The sequence below is a fragment of the Amyelois transitella genome, chromosome 19 (assembly GCF_032362555.1).
Source record: "Amyelois transitella isolate CPQ chromosome 19, ilAmyTran1.1, whole genome shotgun sequence".
Lineage (NCBI taxonomy): Eukaryota > Metazoa > Arthropoda > Insecta > Lepidoptera > Pyralidae > Amyelois > Amyelois transitella.
The window spans coordinates 1,328,166-1,344,669 of record NC_083522.1 but is presented as its reverse complement, the minus strand read 5'-3'; the positions used below and the strand labels follow the sequence as shown (position 1 = coordinate 1,344,669).

Genomic DNA, 16,504 nt, shown 5'->3' with positions numbered 1-16,504 from the left:
ACACTCAGGTGCTTTATATTAAAATAAGAACAAAGATGCTACTTAATAGAATAATTCTTTTCAAGACCTAGACCAAGTCTAACCTGCAAGGGATAGAGATGTGGTTATATGTATTTTTTTATTGATAATCTTTGTTTTATTTATAACATTTAGAATTTTAAATATATGTTTACAAAGGAATTTAATAGATAAATTATCAATGGAAGAATAACCACATAAGGTAACCAGACTTATAAGACATCAACATGTCCAAGATAAGGAGTGGTGCCGAGAACCACATGGCAAATGCTCGTGACAAAGGAATCAACATTATTTGAGGGATGATGTGCAGCATATTGGGGAAAAGGTTATGAAATAAAATATTGATAGTTCAGTTACTTACATTATTATATTTAACAGTATGATAATAAAAATAATTGAATGGTAGGCTCCTACTGTGACCTGAAAAAAAAAATATACTATTAATGTTCTATTTTCTGAACAAGTATCATTGGTGCTGGATTCATTTTCAATCAGCTTTCTTTCATAAATATGCTGCTAAATAGAGTTGAATCAACAACATTGTACCTATTCAATGATTTTCTGGGCTTCCATATTTTGTTAAGGAAAGGTTTAATTATTTAATTAAACCAGTCACATGATATGAATATCAATTCTATCACTTAGCCAAACAGCTGAAGATGGCCTATCAGTATTTTCAAGACTGTTAGCTCTGAAGACAGAGCCAATAGTCTCACGAAGACTGATTGGCCACATTCAGCTGTATGGATTGCAGATGGAATTAAGATTCAAATAGTGACAGGTTGCTAGCCGAATGCCTAAAAGGAGAATCCCAAGTTTATTCACATATTCCTTAGTCGCCTTTTGGCAAAGCAATAAGGAAGATTATGATATGGACCTGTTTTTAAAGAAATTATTGTTTTTACATCACAACACTCGTTTTGTCCGGCATAAGTTTGTTAGGTTATTAGGTACCATTCTTACCTTCATTTTGTGCTATTTGCGTTTATGTAATGGTAGAGAATCACTAGCAGAAATATCGACACGCCCAGAATGTTGGAGAATACGGCCAACTGGATGTCCGTGATCATTTTTATGCTTGATCTAGAAGACAATTTGATGTTCGTAAGTATATTGACAAGTGGATAAACGCAACATAACTTTGTGAAAAAGTATTTAGTTAGAATAAATTCCATTCATTTGGTACAAGTTTAAGCGTAGGTACATCGTCAACAACAAACCTTTTTTACACCGGTCTTTTCTTAATCAAACAAAATCTCTTTATTTATACAGACAGGTAGAAATTTAGTAGACACGTCACTTTCTTTCAAAATCAGATCAAATTCAAAGACCTCACTAACGTCAATGTCAGTCATGGCTTTGAGTGTTGTTCTGCTCATCGATTTGATTTCTTATATTTTTCAAATCGATTATTGTACAAAGATTGAGGGTTTATTGATAATCTATCTCCGGGCTGCGACTAATACACGGTGAAGAAGATACCACCATCACAGCTATCTGACGAGTCCACCGTACTAACGTGAAGGTATGTATAACAGTCAGCTACACTATTTAAGACAGATTTTAGACGTCAGTTTAACGTTCGAAATACTAACCTTTTTAGGTTTTAGGTACTTTTCCATATTTTCAAGCTTTTGTCGCATCCTACGATTTTGAGCTTGCAAGCGTTTGATTTGTAAATCCTTTTTTATTATAAGTATTCTTGTTCTACGTAACATACCAGCGAGCACGGAGGAGTCCATTGAACTACTTTTATTAGTAACAGGGTCAATGTTTAGTGGATCTGTTTTAACGTAAGCTTTCCTTTTTGGTGTTTCTGAATTTGACCCATCCTCATCTAAATCTGTGTTGGAAGAATTTTCTTCTTCTGAGGATTCATTCTAAAATGAAACGAATTTGAAATATGTTGAGTCTTTTGAGTAAGAGAGAGAGAAGAAGATAGTCTCAAGACCATAGAAATCAGAATAATAGAAGATAACAGAAATGCCACATTGTACGTAGTTATGTGCAATTTGCGTAATACGTATAACTTTTGAACAAATTTTGAATTAAGTTGCAAACGTTATGGTGTCCAAAACATCAGTTGTGACTTGTGACATTACATTTATCAGAAACAGCCTCTTTTAGTCTTATTATATTAATCCAAATTCTATTACAATACTTACAAAATTTCTTCAAAATGTGGGCGAATACTTACTTGATAAATCATAATTTTTTTCGTAGGAACAACATCAGGATTCAGATACCTATATCCCTTGTCTGTTAAGAGAATCTCTTTTTCTGCAAAATGTTCCGAACAAATGCAACTTGTTTTCGTAGGTGTCCAATTGATCCTACCGGTAGCAGCTATCCACTTATCTCGTAAATCAGAATCTTTAGGGAAACTAAAAATAACATTTATTCCACAATTAGACTTCGCGCACATTTTAAATACAAAATTATGAATATCTCGAAACCTACTTGACCTATTTTGTAGCCCCACAAACTTAAAAATTCCATTGACAGAAACCTTTAAATTTCATCAAAATCAGACTAACGCATCGAAAGTGAGTATTATACCTACATTAAAAAATATGTTTTCGCCCACAGATTTAAAAACATTCTTTATATGTCTGTGGTTGTCACTCAAGTTGACTGGTGGAAATAATCTATGCTAATATCGATTCAATTTGAAATATTTTACAGCCCTAGTAGAAGTAAAATGCAAAATGGCGGACGGACGGTGATCCGTCAAGCTGGCGGTTGGTTGCCGTCACCGTGTGTCATCTATTCTACAACTAGGTACACTTACCTACCCAAAGTAAATAAAAAATATTACTACCTATTTGTATTTTTTACTGATTTGAACACATTTAAAAAGGTGAGACTTACCGATGATATGAAACCCCTGATCGTATTAAGTTGCTAGTTCGGCTATTATTTCTGCACTCAAGAATAGAACACCGAGTCATTTTGTTTTTATTTGTTGAACACGCAGGTACACAATAGAAAGACGTCACGACTCATAAACAGACAACGTACTACTGTCCTAAGTTATGACTAGTGAGTCTTATTTTTAGCACGCGGATCAGGCATATACCTTTAAATTAAAACGCCGCTCCTATGTAGATCGTCAAGAACAAAATAATTGAAGTGAGTGCGGCTGTGACCTGTAAGAGACTCAACCTCAGGCTGTAGGTGACCGAATGAAATGAATGAAGTGTCTACTCCCTGACGTAACGACGTAACGTAACCAAAGAAATTGTAAACAAGTACACGTACGTGGTGATGTTTCCAAATGTAATAAACTTAGATACAGTAACGGATATGAAAATCGTTACTCGCATTTTGTTTATTAACTGCTTATGGTGGTTACGATTCGTACATAAACTAGTCTGCTTACGAGTATAACAATAACCATCAATATCAGAATCATCAATATTATTAGGTTACAAAATTTTTAGCTAATTTTTTGGGTGAAACTCCTTTTTTTAGGTTTTTGTATGGTTATATTATATTGGCGACACTGACTTACTGATAGAGAACGCCTTATGGCTTTAAGTCCACCTGCTGTACATTATTTTAGGTGCAATTAAGTTGAAGTGAATAAAATGCTACCGTCAATGTGCCTTACTTGATACTGCAGGTTAACTTGATACAAATAACTGGTTTTTTCGAACGCACCCATATTTTTTTACACATGGTAACATTACTGCTGGCAAGTGTCATGGCGACAGGAGAAAAGTGTGTGCAAGATAAATAATAACTAAAGTAAGTCTTTTCAAGCCTATTTTATGAATAATTAGAGTTGAAAGTTTTCACAATAAATTGTTAAGTTCTGTGGTTCATAAAACTTCACATGTTACTCGATCTGTGTTGATCTTTGTCAAAATCTGGTCTTTGCATAACCTAACCTTACTATTTAGCTACAAACTATCAAAGGTTTCGTGAATTTTAAGTTAAAACGACGGCTTGTGTGCCACTCCAAATGAAAATATTTCGAAGTGGTTGTAATTTGATACATTTGTTTCATGTTATCTACTGTCTCATGTTACCTACTGTTTCAAGTTACCAACTGTCTCAAGTTATTTACTATGTCTCAAAATGGCTTAATAATTGTTAAAACTTTCTTTTTAATTAAAAGCTCGTTTTGCGGCCATTTTTTTCTGTCAAAAATTTAATATTTCAATGAAATCATAGAAACCATAGATTCATGTAAACTTGTTGTCAAGTATTTTAAATATAATATGAATGTGAACGAAAAGGATTTTTTTTGCGATTAATGGATAATCTTTTCATAAAAATAACAATGGTGTAAAATGTTCTATTCTTATTAATCAATCCTATAAAAATTATCTTTTGATGTATGTCACAGATATAATAACATTACATTTAATGTAATGTTTTTATATCTGTGGTGTATGTAATGAATTTTCATGTCTACTATGGTTTTGAAGATTTCAATGGAAGGGTAAAATAATTGACAAGAAAATTTGCCAAGAAAGACAATTATCTTGGGCTTACCTAAATCTTCATTTCGATTTTTTGACAGAACATGGGAAGGTATCGAAAGAAAATTGGGTCACGGCCATACCGTAACTACTCCAATGAAGCGGTTGAAAATGCAGTGGCTTCAGTGCGAAAAGGTATGTCGATTAGAAAAGCTGCAGAAAAATATAATGTTCCACCAGCCACTGTACAGAGAAAAGTGCGTTGTAAGCATATGAATAAAGTTGGAAGACCCACAGTTTTTTCAAATGAAGATGAAAATATAATTGTAGAAGCCTTAATTCTTTGCGGGAAATGGGGATTTCCTATAACAGCCTTTGACTTGACGCTTATTGTGAAGCAATACCTTGACACGAAGGGAAAGACAGAACCTAGATTTAAGAACAATTTGCCAGGAAGATTTTGGTTGAAAGGATTTTTAGACCGAAACAAACATGAAATTTCGTACAAGTTTTGTGAAAACATTAAAAGAGCAAGAGCTGCTGTTAATCCTGAAATGATATCTGATTATTTTGATAATCTAATGATTAGCTTGGAGGGAGTAAAACCAGAAGCAATTGTGAATTTTGATGAAACTAACTTTACCGACGACCCTGGAAAAACAAAAGTATTAGTAAGAAGAGGTTTCAAAAGTCCAAAAAATATCATTGACGCTTCGAAATCGAGCACATCGGTTATGTTTGCAGGATCAGCATCAGGAGCTTTATTACCAATATATGTCGTATATAAGGCTGAGCACCTTTACGATTCTTGGTTGAGAGGAGGGCCAGCTAATACATTCTACAATCGAACAAGAAGCGGTTGGTTTGACAGTACAACGTTTGAAGACTGGTTTTTCAAAGTGGTTGTACCTTATTTCAGTTCGGTAGGTGAAGGTCCGAAAGCAATACTAGGAGATAACCTGGCAAGTCATCTGTCTGTAAAGGTTATACAAAAATGTGCGGAATCAGATATTCGTTTCATATTTCTCCCTGCAAATAGTTCACACTTAACCCAACCGCTTGATGTCGCTTACTTCCGTCCACTTAAAGCAATATGGCGAAAAACCTTATTAGAATGGAAGCAGAAAACCAGGGGCTGCATTCCCAAAGATCAGTTTCCGCGACTTTTAAAACGATCGTTAGATCAACTGTTGACATCTTCAGAGAATTTAAAGTCAGGGTTTCGTGCAGCTGGGATTTGCCCTCTCAACAAACAAACAGTTCTGGCCAAGCTTCCCGTTGAAACTCCAGAAAATAACAGCACATCTAAAGAATGGGCGAGTGCATTCGAAAGTTTTTTAAAAGAAAGTCGTCTTAATACATCAGCTCCTCTTAAAGTGAGAAAGAAAAAATTGCAAGCTTCGGCAGGTCAAAGCCTTACAGTCTCCGATATTACAAATCCTTCAAATACTCAAAATATTGAAGAAGTAGACGTGGGAATTTGTGATGCAGAAGAAGATTATTTAGAAGTAAACATAGATTCAGATCCATTATTTACGCAACCGAAAACAGCACGTGAAGAAGACACGGATACTACAGTTTCTAGCAATTATTCTGTACATGATACATCTGATAGTGATAATATATCTGAATTACAAGATTTCGATAATTTGATAGAAAAAACCACAACCCAATCAAATATCATTCCTAACATTAAATTAAAACAACAAAGAAAACATGTATATTTAGATTCTGAAGATCAAGAAAATATATTTTTCCAGCCAAGAGTCTCTAAATCACGAGAAAAATCAAAAGGTGAAGAGGACATAATTTCGCAATCAAAAATATCTAAATCAGTACAGAAACTGTCTTCTTCCACAAAAGATCAAAATAATGTAATTACTCAGCCAGAAGTATTTGCATCACCACAGGAACCATTATCTTCCACTAATCAAGACGACATTATTACGCTACCAAAAGTATATGAACCAGAACAGCAACCATCTACCTCTAAATCTATTGATATAAAACGCAAACCTAAAGATCAAAACGATATAACTTCGCAGCCAAAAGTATTTAAATCAACACAGCAACCATCATCCTCCAAATCTGCTAAAATGAAACTGAAACAAATTTTAAGTGAAACCAAGAATGAACATATAGAAACCGAACCTACTTCTGAAGTATCTGTAAAAATGTATGACTTTGTAAAAATTCACTTAATATATGATGGCTTTAAAAATAAACCAATGGTAAAAGAGTTCTTTGCTCAGATAACTGAAATATTAAATGAGAATGAGTATTCCTGTAAGTTTTTGAGAAAAAGCACAAATAAAGGAATTTATGTATTTCCCCCTGTTGATGATATTATGACTGTTGACTCTCAAAAAATTATATCAGTTGTTAAGCCAGTATTGTTGAAAAGAGGTCGTTACAGTTTCAATGTAAATGTAAGTAATATAAAGCCAAATCTTATTATTAATGAAGACTGATTGAAATTTTAAGACTGAAGAATATTGTTTATTAGTTGTAAGTTCAAGTACTCACTTAAGTGTTGTCAATTTGATACATGCAGTCAACTTGAAACGTCTCATTTTAGAAACTGATTTATCTGATTATTTTTGTAATGTTTAATTATTGTAATGATTAGCTTATAAAGCTACCAAAAACGTGTATTATTTTTTTAGTTACTATAGTACCCACTATATATGAAAATATTGGAGTATGATTGTTATAAGTTTTTGAGTTATGTAAGATTAAATTCTTGTTTCATTATTTTCTCCTTATTTTACTTTAGAAAAGTATTTCTATTTGTTTTCACTGCATTGCCAAATAAGCGAACAACGTTGATTTAAACTGATTGTAATGAATATTAATAAAAATTGAGCTATACGGAACTTGTTTCATTTTTGGTACTTAAAATTTAGTGCAGCTGCCCAAAAAAAAAATTTTCAGTTGGTCATGTAGTTTTTGAATTTTTTTACTGTCTCAAGTATTCATTTAAATTCTATTCATGATACTTTCATATGTTTTGTGTGGTGTATCAATTATGGCACTTCATGATGGTAACATGAGACAGCAAAAATAAAAAAAATAAAAAATCTGTGATGTACCTATGGGCTTGGGGAAGCATTTTTTGGATAAAAAAGGTACAGACTATATTATAGATGTGAATACTGTCACTATTCGTTGACACAGTAAAAGTTTATAAACACCTGAATTCCAAAACTGTCTCAAGTAAGGCGCTATGACGGTATCTGTAATAATAATAGCCTAACTTTTTTATTTTTTTGTGACTTTTGAATAAAATGTAAAGACGTGATATTTTATTTATTTGTTAACTTATTCGTTACTTAATACTTTCTCGTTGACGTATGTTATTGGTACATTCGGTGTAATCGTTGGTTACGCCTTTAAAAGAGTGTTTACGCTTTATCAAAAATAAGGAAAAACAATGGACTCATATTCAGATAGTATTAAGTTTATTAACTACCTAGAGAAGTTCATTGAAAACTTTTCATTATTTTCAATGTTCAATGTGCGACACGATTTAAAAGACATCCTGTAGTATAATATAGACTATCTTACAAAAGACTACCAACTATTAAGGTGTACTTACGAAAAAATCCTACGTTCTTCAAAAATGTTAACCAATTTGCTACCACTTTTCACCGTACAGGTTTTGACTCCAATTCTATCGCTGTTAGGCTCTGGAATTCTCTTTCCGAGTCCACCGGGTATACCCAATCTATCTTTTTATTTTAAATCGCAGGTATACAGGTTTCTTTCGAGTCGCGAGGGTACTTAATACCTTTATGCCTTTTCACTCGTTGCGACAATCGCGGCACCTATTTATTTATGTATATTGTAAGGTTTTATGTATGTTATGTTTATTATAAGCTTTTTATTTCGTACCTACACCAAATACGTAATACTTTGTTTGACCCCATATGAAGTTCTCTGCCAAACCCAATGGTTACAATAAAATTTTCAATAAATAAATATGGATAAAATGTAGGTAGCTTCGCCCGTGCGAGTTTAGCACCGCCTACAAAACAATGACGTCCTGGTAAAAGGTCAGGTCAAAAGTACCCGAAACCGCCGAGCTTGCATGAAGAGAGTTATGAATGTGGATGAAGCGAAGGAAATAAGCAAAGATCGTGGCAAGTGGGAAGAGGTAGTCTCTGCCTACCCCTCCGGGAAAGAGGCGTGATTTTATGTATGTATGTACAAAACAATATAGGGTTCCCACGGAAACGATAGTATTCTTCGCGATAAAAACTACTCAATGTCTTTCTCATTTCAGTGTGTGTGAAGTGAAGAGGTGACAAAAAAAACGGAGTCACTTTTGCATTTATAATTATTGGTATGATTAATAAGCATAACGTTAAACTGTCGTTCATAACTGAACTATGTTTGTGACATCGTTTTTCACTACACTACTCGCAACTTAGTGTCAATCAGTCAGTTGAGTGTCAAAAAAAGTTTAAATTCCGTCTTGAATTAAAACGAAATTGTTGTTGCAATTTTCTGTTGATCTTTTCAGTGTTTTATTCACAATATTTAAGCTCCGGTACTGTATATAAGGCATAAAAAATAATTGTGAGCAGAGCTAGAGCGATAAATGATACGCGATTAAGTTCACAATATGTATTTCTCATCAATTAGTTCACGATTATTACTGTATGATATCAACAGTTGGGATCTAAAGAAGTCATATGGGTGCTATGATGGTCTTCTAAGGGATATATCTTGGAGTGATGACAGCAAATATATTTTGCAAGTATGTTCATATTGTATTAAATTAATCCAGTCACTGCTCTCCTGAAAAAACATCTTATGATACAAGCTTAAAAGTACTTGGTACTTATTCACACTACTATTCACATAAAATGAGCACTCTGAATAATTCAAAGTAACAGGTAGGTACTGTTGACCACGGCTAGTGTGCCTGTGTTGATGTTTGTGTCAAAATATGTGAACAGTGCTTGTGGAGCCAAAGGTTCAAATCCCACGCTAGTTGTGTAGTGTACCTACCATACATACATACATATAATCACGTCTTTATCCCTTGTAGGGTAGACAGTCTTGAAAAGACTGATAGGCCACATTCAGCTGTTAGGTTTAATGATAGAATTGAGATTCAAATATAATTACCTTAGACTCCAAACTAACAGGTGTTACTCACTTAAACCATGTTGTCCAAAAAGCTGAAAAGGGAGTTAATGTCATGAGGTCTCTCTCTGGAGTCCGCTGGGGCTCCCATCCCTATAGTCAAAAATTAATTTATAATGCCCTTGTACGTAGCCATTTTGACTACGGTGCCTTCTTACTAGAACCATGCAACAAATTAGCTTTGGCTAAATTAGACAAAATTCAACATAAATGTCTCAGAATTATAACCGGTGCTATGAAATCTTCTCCGACAAATGCCCTTCAGGTTGAATGTTTGGACCCTCCTCTTGTATTAAGGAGACAATTTTTAGCTGATAGATTTCTTTACAAAACAATCCAATTATTTTCTCACCCCTTATTAGAAATACTTAACTCTATCAGACTATTGTCATACTTCTTCTTATTGGGTTAACAAAGATCACCCGCCTTTGGTTAAAAGCTTCGATAAAATAGATAACCTTCCCCACCCAGTTGCCCAATTCTCCAAAAATCCTATCTTTGATATTGACTTCCTCCCTCTCATCTTCCAACCTAATGTTCTTCTAAACATAGGACTTTCCAAGAATCTTCCTGGTGCTGATAGGATATTCAACCTGATCATTTCTGAGAAATGGTCTGATTGGACACTCATTTTTACGGATGCTTCCAAATTATCTCAGGACTCTAATGTTGGTGCAGCAGTTTGGATACCTAAATTCAATCTTTTATTAAGTTTTAAATATTTTTCTAAATCCTCTATATTTACTGGAGAATCCATTGCTCTCTTTGAAGCTGTTCAATTTGTTTTATCTCACAATTTGGACAAATCACTTATCCTATCAGACTCTTTGAGCTGCCTCCAAGATATTTTGAAACGACCCTTCCATGCAAAGGATAACTTTCCAATTACCCTGAAAATAAGAGAAGCCTTATATAATTGTCAATCTTCCAGTATTAATGTAGTTATTGCTTGGATTCCAAGCCATTCAGGAATCAAGGGTAATGAAACAGTAGATATGTGGGCTAAACAAGCTTCTACTTCAGGTTCTGACTGCCACAAATTTCATTACTCTCGAGACCTTAGACTTCTAGCTAAACCACAGTTAATGACTAATTGGAACAGACAATGGCAACATTCTCGTCAGCAAAAAGGTGTCTGGTATGGAAATATCCAACCTAACTTACCCAAAGTCCCTTGGTTCTTCCGGCATCGAAACTTGGAGAAGTGGGTAACGTCAGTTATAATCCGAATGCGACTTGGCCATGTATGTATCCCTGTCTTCCTCCATAAACTGCGAATTAGAGATACTTCTGTCTGTGAATGTGGCCTGGATGAAGGTAATCTAAATCATATAATTTTCAACTGCCCCAAACTTGTGGTCCATCTTCGTAACATAATTCCGACGAACATTCCCCATCTAAATTTAGACATTAATTCATTTCTTTCTCTTGTCCACACTCGGTTCTGTTATATTATTGCAAAGTTCATAACTAAAAATAACCTAAAACTATAGTTCCCATTACAGTATTTTTTTTTCTCTCTCTCTCTCCTACTTCCGAAATCTCTTATTAGGTATATGCCTTGTTTTACATAACTTTTACACCTTACACACTCACTTCACATTATAATCATTAACTTGTCTTCTCTTTTACTAACAATACCTACTTGTTGTGTTTGTCTTTTTGTGTTTGTACATTTGTTAACCTTCCTTTCAGATTGTATACCGTCCAATTTCGTAATTTCGTGTCTCTTCAAACCATGACATTGGCAGAATCACCGAAAGTCCGGTGGAAGCCATAATATAGAAAAGAAAGAAAGAAAGAGATTCAAATAATGAGAGGTTGCTAACCCATCGCCTAAAATAAGAATTCCAATTTATAAGCCTATCCCTTAGTCGCCGTGTGGTTTCCGGCACTTAAGAATAGAACCACTCCATCTCTTTGCCATGGATGTTGTGTGATTGTTATCAAAAGCTATACTTTGAGATTTCCAGTTTACGGCGTCACCTTTTAATGGAATTAAGATGGTCACTGACTGGCATAATTCTCTCACTTGATATAGATATATGTGTTGAAATAATGTGCTTTTATATTAAGTAATCTTTAAGTTTTTATTTATTTATATACCAATTCAGGTATGCAGAAAACAAAGGAATTATAAACACAGGAAACAATAGTACAAAAGTTCTCCTCTTTTTTTAAATGATAGTTATTTGTATTGGCACCCAATATATAACAAAATGAGTGCCAGTCATGCAAAGTTTGCAAAAACTACTCATAATAGAATAGATTTATTTTCAAAATTGGATACAAGGTATCACTTATTCACGTCACATAACTTAATTCTAATTACAACTACTACCGCTTCCAAAGCGCATGTGTAGAAGAAGCGGCGGAACAAACTACACTCCAGCATTTCCATCGGACGTCAATTTACAAATATAGATCTCTTAAATCTAAATCGTGGACGAATGCACATTGTCTACATTAAAATACATGAATAAATATTTCATCAAATAAAATTAAAATAAAGATAAAATAAAATATGTACATACTGTCAAGACCATGTCAAAAATGCACAAGCATTTAAGAGGCCATTATATCAAGCTCGGGCCACACATGTTTATCATTGATATAATCTTTGTTATTTTTTTCAGGTTAATTCAAAAGGCCTTATAGAAATCCTGAGCCCCGCTGACCACGATGTTCGCAGTTTGCAACATATCCCCATCAGGGACACATGGTCGGCCAGTTTTCATCGTGACGGACACAGGAACATCGCTGTCGGCACCAAAAATGGCAACGTCATGATCTGGGACACAAAAAACAAAACGATCACCAAAACATTCCCCACACCAGTTCAACAGTCATGCGTCAATTATTTAAGTTATAATGCAAAGAACACAAGTCTAGCCGCTACCACGCAAAATGGGGATACAGTCATTTACGGCCTCGTTTCAAACATACCAGTATTAACTGTTAAACTATCATGTTCTAGAAGTATATCTGCCATGAAATTCCACCACGAATCCAGATCGCTGCTTGGTCTGACCACTGATGAAGGGCATGTTGTTCTACGCGATATAACCACAAATAAAGACAAGGTCTTCTTCGAGAATGTTCACGCTTCCCCTGTTAGTGATTTCGCATTTTCTCTTATCAACAAAGATGTTTTGTTATCCAGCGGTTATGACAAAGTGATGCATGTTTATGATATAAGACTACAAAATGTGGTGTCAACAATCCGTACTCCACATACTTTAACCTCTTTGGCTATAAATAATGAAAATCAGGTGGCTCTCGGAACTAAAAATGGCCTAGTTTTAGTTTATGATTTAAGGGACTTGGCGAACCCTTTTAAGGTTCTCAAAGGACACGAGGAAGAGGTACGCAGAGTTGCATTCCAGCCTAATAAACATAAGACTGTATCCGCTGACGTCAGTCTTCGGGAAGATATGGAAACGCTTTCACCCCATAAAATCAATTCTCCAGTCCGTGGTAGAGCTTCGGACATGTTTTTCACTAACGATACACCGCCTAAAAATGTTGAGCTGTCCGTCCAAGGGGATGCTAAAGCGGACTCTTTTCTCGTTATGATGGGTCTGGACAAGTCCAATGTAGATTTCGATGAAGAAGGTAACAAGTCTGAGAGGAAAAGTGATAGGACCGAGTTAAGGTATCGTCAATTGGATGCTGAGAAGAACATCAGTAAAATGTCGACACCGCTCAACAGCAGGACAGCTGAGACCCTGGGCTTCCCGTCTCCTATAGGAATAACGAATGGTGTTCCGGACGACGGTCGGGGGTCTCACTTCAACTTGTCCAATGTGAAACAAACAAATTCAAATGTGAATGTTGCAAATTTAGATACGAAAGCTTTGGAAGAAATGAAGGATTTTGTTAAGTTGACACTTGCCGATGTAGCGGATGATAACAGGAATTATTTCCTTCACATCATGATGGCTCTCACGAAACAAAAGTTGTTTTTGGAAAAGCAGTTGGTGGGCATGAACGAGCAAATACAACACTTGGTACAAAATCAGAATGCACTCGTCGAGATTAATAGGAAGCTGGCCATGGAAATTGATCAGTTGAAAATTCAAAGGAATCCTTTCTAATTTGTTATTATTGTTGAGCAAAAAAAAAAAAAAATTATTTCGTTTAAATGAAGTTGAATCTCGAAATATATTGGTATTTTGTCTATGTTTTATTTTGTTTTTTTTTTTTTACGATTATGGAATGAATGGAAGGTCATGTTACTAAAAGAGCCTTAAATATGGAAGTGGAAGGTTTAAGGAATAGGGGAAGACCGGAATAGAGATGGATCGACAGCATAAAATATAGTATTAGTAGAAAGGGAGTGACCAGTGAGATGGCAAGTCACAGTTGTAATTGGAAAAAACTAACATACTGGTGCCGACCCCACGTAAAAAGTGGGAAAGGATAACGACAAAGAAGAATTATGAAGATTGAATGTCTTTAGATTTAGTCTAAGACTATAAAATAATAGTCTTCAAGGGTTTGTCTGTAAAGACTTCGGAATGACTGAACCGATAACGAAAATTATTTCACTGTTATAAAGGTGTCATTCAGTTACATGCGGGTGTTATCTATAGACTATGCCTATACTACGGACGAAGCCGCGCCGGGCCGCTAGTCGTGGTTATATTGTTTGTCCGTGATTTATGCTACATGTTTTAAATTATTTATCTGTATTAGTTTTATGCATGACAAGCTGTGCCCGCGACTTTGTCCGCGTGGAATAGTTATTTTGGGCATCATTGAAGCCCTCAAAGATGAATAATTTTCCCCGTTTTTACACATATTCCATTATTTCTTCGCCCCTTATAATTGCAGCGTGATGTTATATAAAAGCCTAAAGCCCTCTTCGATAAATGGTCTATTCAACGAAAAAGAATTTTTCAATTCGAACCAGTAGTTCCTGAGATTAGCGCGTTCAAACAAACAAACTCTTCAGCTTAATAATATTAGTATAGATATTAAACAGAAGTCGATTAAAGACACCTTTATTCGTTGTTGATAAGTTATTTGTTGAAGAAATACATAATTATAATAATAAATTTATTGTAAAATATTCCACTTCGATTGTGCCAAAATAATATCTACTTTAATTATTAATAAATACCTTAACCGAAATTAAATATACTTACCTATCTCTTAGTCGCCTTTTACGACATCCAGGGAAAAGAATTGGAGTGGTCCTATTCTTTTTTGTAATGGTGCCGGGAACAACAAGGCACAATGACAATATAGATATATAAGTACATAAGTAGAATCAGATACATATAAATTAAAATAACAAACAAGATAATTAGTGAAATTTATAACTAAAGAAAGTAGAAAATTAGCTGTTTTTAAATGTTCAATCAATTAAAGTGTATTATTTTTGCTGTACATGCAATAAATACTTATTGTCTCCAAAATCGCATGCCTTTTTTTTGGTCAGTTACAATGTGAAGAAGTAGATATTTATTGCCTATAGAATTATAACTACCCGAAAACGTGTCAGTGTTTTTTAAACGTAAGTAATGTAACATGTGCAGGGATCGTGGCAAGTGGAAAGAGGTAGTCTCTGCCAACCCCTCCGGGAAAGAGGCGTGAGTTTATGTATGTATGTAATGTAACAGAGACTAAACATACATACGTATAATCAAGTCTATATCCGTTGCGGGGAGGACAGAGCCAACAGTCTTGAAAAGACTGTTCAGTTGTTTGACTTAATGATAGAATTAAGATTTAAATAGTGACAGGTATTGCTAGCCCATCGCCTAGAAGAATAATCCTAAGTTTATAAGCCTATCCCTTAGCCCTTTAGAGAGATGAAGTGGTCCTATTCTTTTTTGGTGCCGGGACGTAATTCGTAAAAACGTCTTTTACCCTTTACGGGGTAGATAGAGTCAATAGATTTGAAGCCACATACGGGTGATAATGATGGAATTGCATTCAGATAATGACAGTTGTTTGTCAATCGCCTAAATGAATCTTCAGCTAATTTACTTAGACTGATATTATAAAAAGTTTCATATTTTTATTTCTAACGAATAAACTTAGTTACATTTCTTTTACAGTTAACGCACCATCCGTACATCCATGTCAGTTTGTGAAATTGACGTTGTTGAAGAAAAAGCTGCATTGCAGTTTGTTACCGCTTCTTCTGCACTGACGCCTTGAACGCGGCAATAAACTTAGTTTTTAGTTATTTATTTGACGTCAACCAATGTTGGGAAACCAAAAGATTTGACAATTATCAAGCGATATGATAGTACCTATCCTATAATAATGAATAAAAATTTTGAATTTGAATTTGGTCGTAGGTTCATCCATGTAGGTCGGACTGGCAGAGAATGCCTTGTGGCATTAAGTCCACCTGATGTACATTTTACGTGCATAAAGTTAAAATAAATAAATAAAACCTACCTACTCGTCCATACTTACATAACATACATACAAACATACATATAATCACGTCTATATCCCTTGCGTGGTAGACAGAGCTAACAGTCTTGTAGAGACTGATAGGCCACGTTCAGCTATTTGGCTTTAAGATAGAATTGAGATTCTAATAGTGACAGGTTGCTAGCCTATCGCCTAAAAGAAGAGTTTCAAGTTTATAAGCCTACCCCATAGTCGCCTTTTACGACATCCATGGGAGAGTGATGGAGTGGTCCTATTCTTTTTTTCTATTTGGTGCCGGGAACCACACGGCACTTACATAACAATCACGTCTATATCTCTGTCGGGGTAGACAGAGTCCACAATCTCGAAAAGACTGGAAGCCCACGTTCAGCTGTAGGTATGGCTTTAACGGCGAACGAAGTAGCAGGCAATAGCTAGTTACATATATAAAAAAAGTATTATATACGAATCAATTGCACTGGCGACGAAAATAGACCTCGCAA

At 34.9% G+C, this 16,504-nt stretch overlaps 3 protein-coding genes across 4 annotated transcripts; 2 read left to right on the top strand and 1 right to left on the bottom strand.

Moving 5' to 3' along the window:
* Positions 1 to 369: 369 nt before the first annotated feature.
* On the bottom strand, positions 370 to 3,185 carry LOC106130042 (THAP domain-containing protein 5). The gene is made up of 5 exons (XM_060949470.1): positions 2,893 to 3,185; positions 2,219 to 2,405; positions 1,617 to 1,901; positions 985 to 1,104; positions 370 to 441 (listed from the first exon to the last, which is right to left on the bottom strand). The coding sequence occupies exons 1-4, from the start codon at positions 2,970 to 2,972 to the stop codon at positions 997 to 999; spliced, it is 660 nt and encodes a 219-aa protein (XP_060805453.1). The 5' UTR covers positions 2,973 to 3,185; the 3' UTR covers positions 370 to 441; positions 985 to 996.
* Positions 3,186 to 3,613: 428 nt separating this feature from the next.
* Positions 3,614 to 7,644, top strand: LOC106135653 (uncharacterized). The gene is made up of 2 exons (XM_013336015.2): positions 3,614 to 3,771; positions 4,553 to 7,644. Exon 2 carries the CDS (start codon positions 4,556 to 4,558, stop codon positions 6,920 to 6,922), a length of 2,367 nt encoding a protein of 788 aa, XP_013191469.1. The 5' UTR covers positions 3,614 to 3,771; positions 4,553 to 4,555; the 3' UTR covers positions 6,923 to 7,644.
* Positions 7,645 to 8,893: 1,249 nt separating this feature from the next.
* Positions 8,894 to 14,919, top strand: LOC106135651 (E3 ubiquitin-protein ligase COP1). Of its 2 annotated transcripts, none has more exons than XM_013336009.2 (2): positions 8,894 to 9,213; positions 12,242 to 14,917. In XM_013336009.2, the coding sequence occupies exons 1-2, from the start codon at positions 9,079 to 9,081 to the stop codon at positions 13,700 to 13,702; spliced, it is 1,596 nt and encodes a 531-aa protein (XP_013191463.1). In that variant the 5' UTR covers positions 8,894 to 9,078; the 3' UTR covers positions 13,703 to 14,917. The 2 variants fall into 2 exon arrangements, with proteins under 2 accessions (XP_013191463.1, XP_060805691.1); XM_060949708.1 differs by lacking the exon at positions 8,894 to 9,213 and adding an exon at positions 9,220 to 9,352 and having other exon boundaries at positions 12,242 to 14,919.
* The last annotated feature ends 1,585 nt before the right edge of the window (positions 14,920 to 16,504 follow it).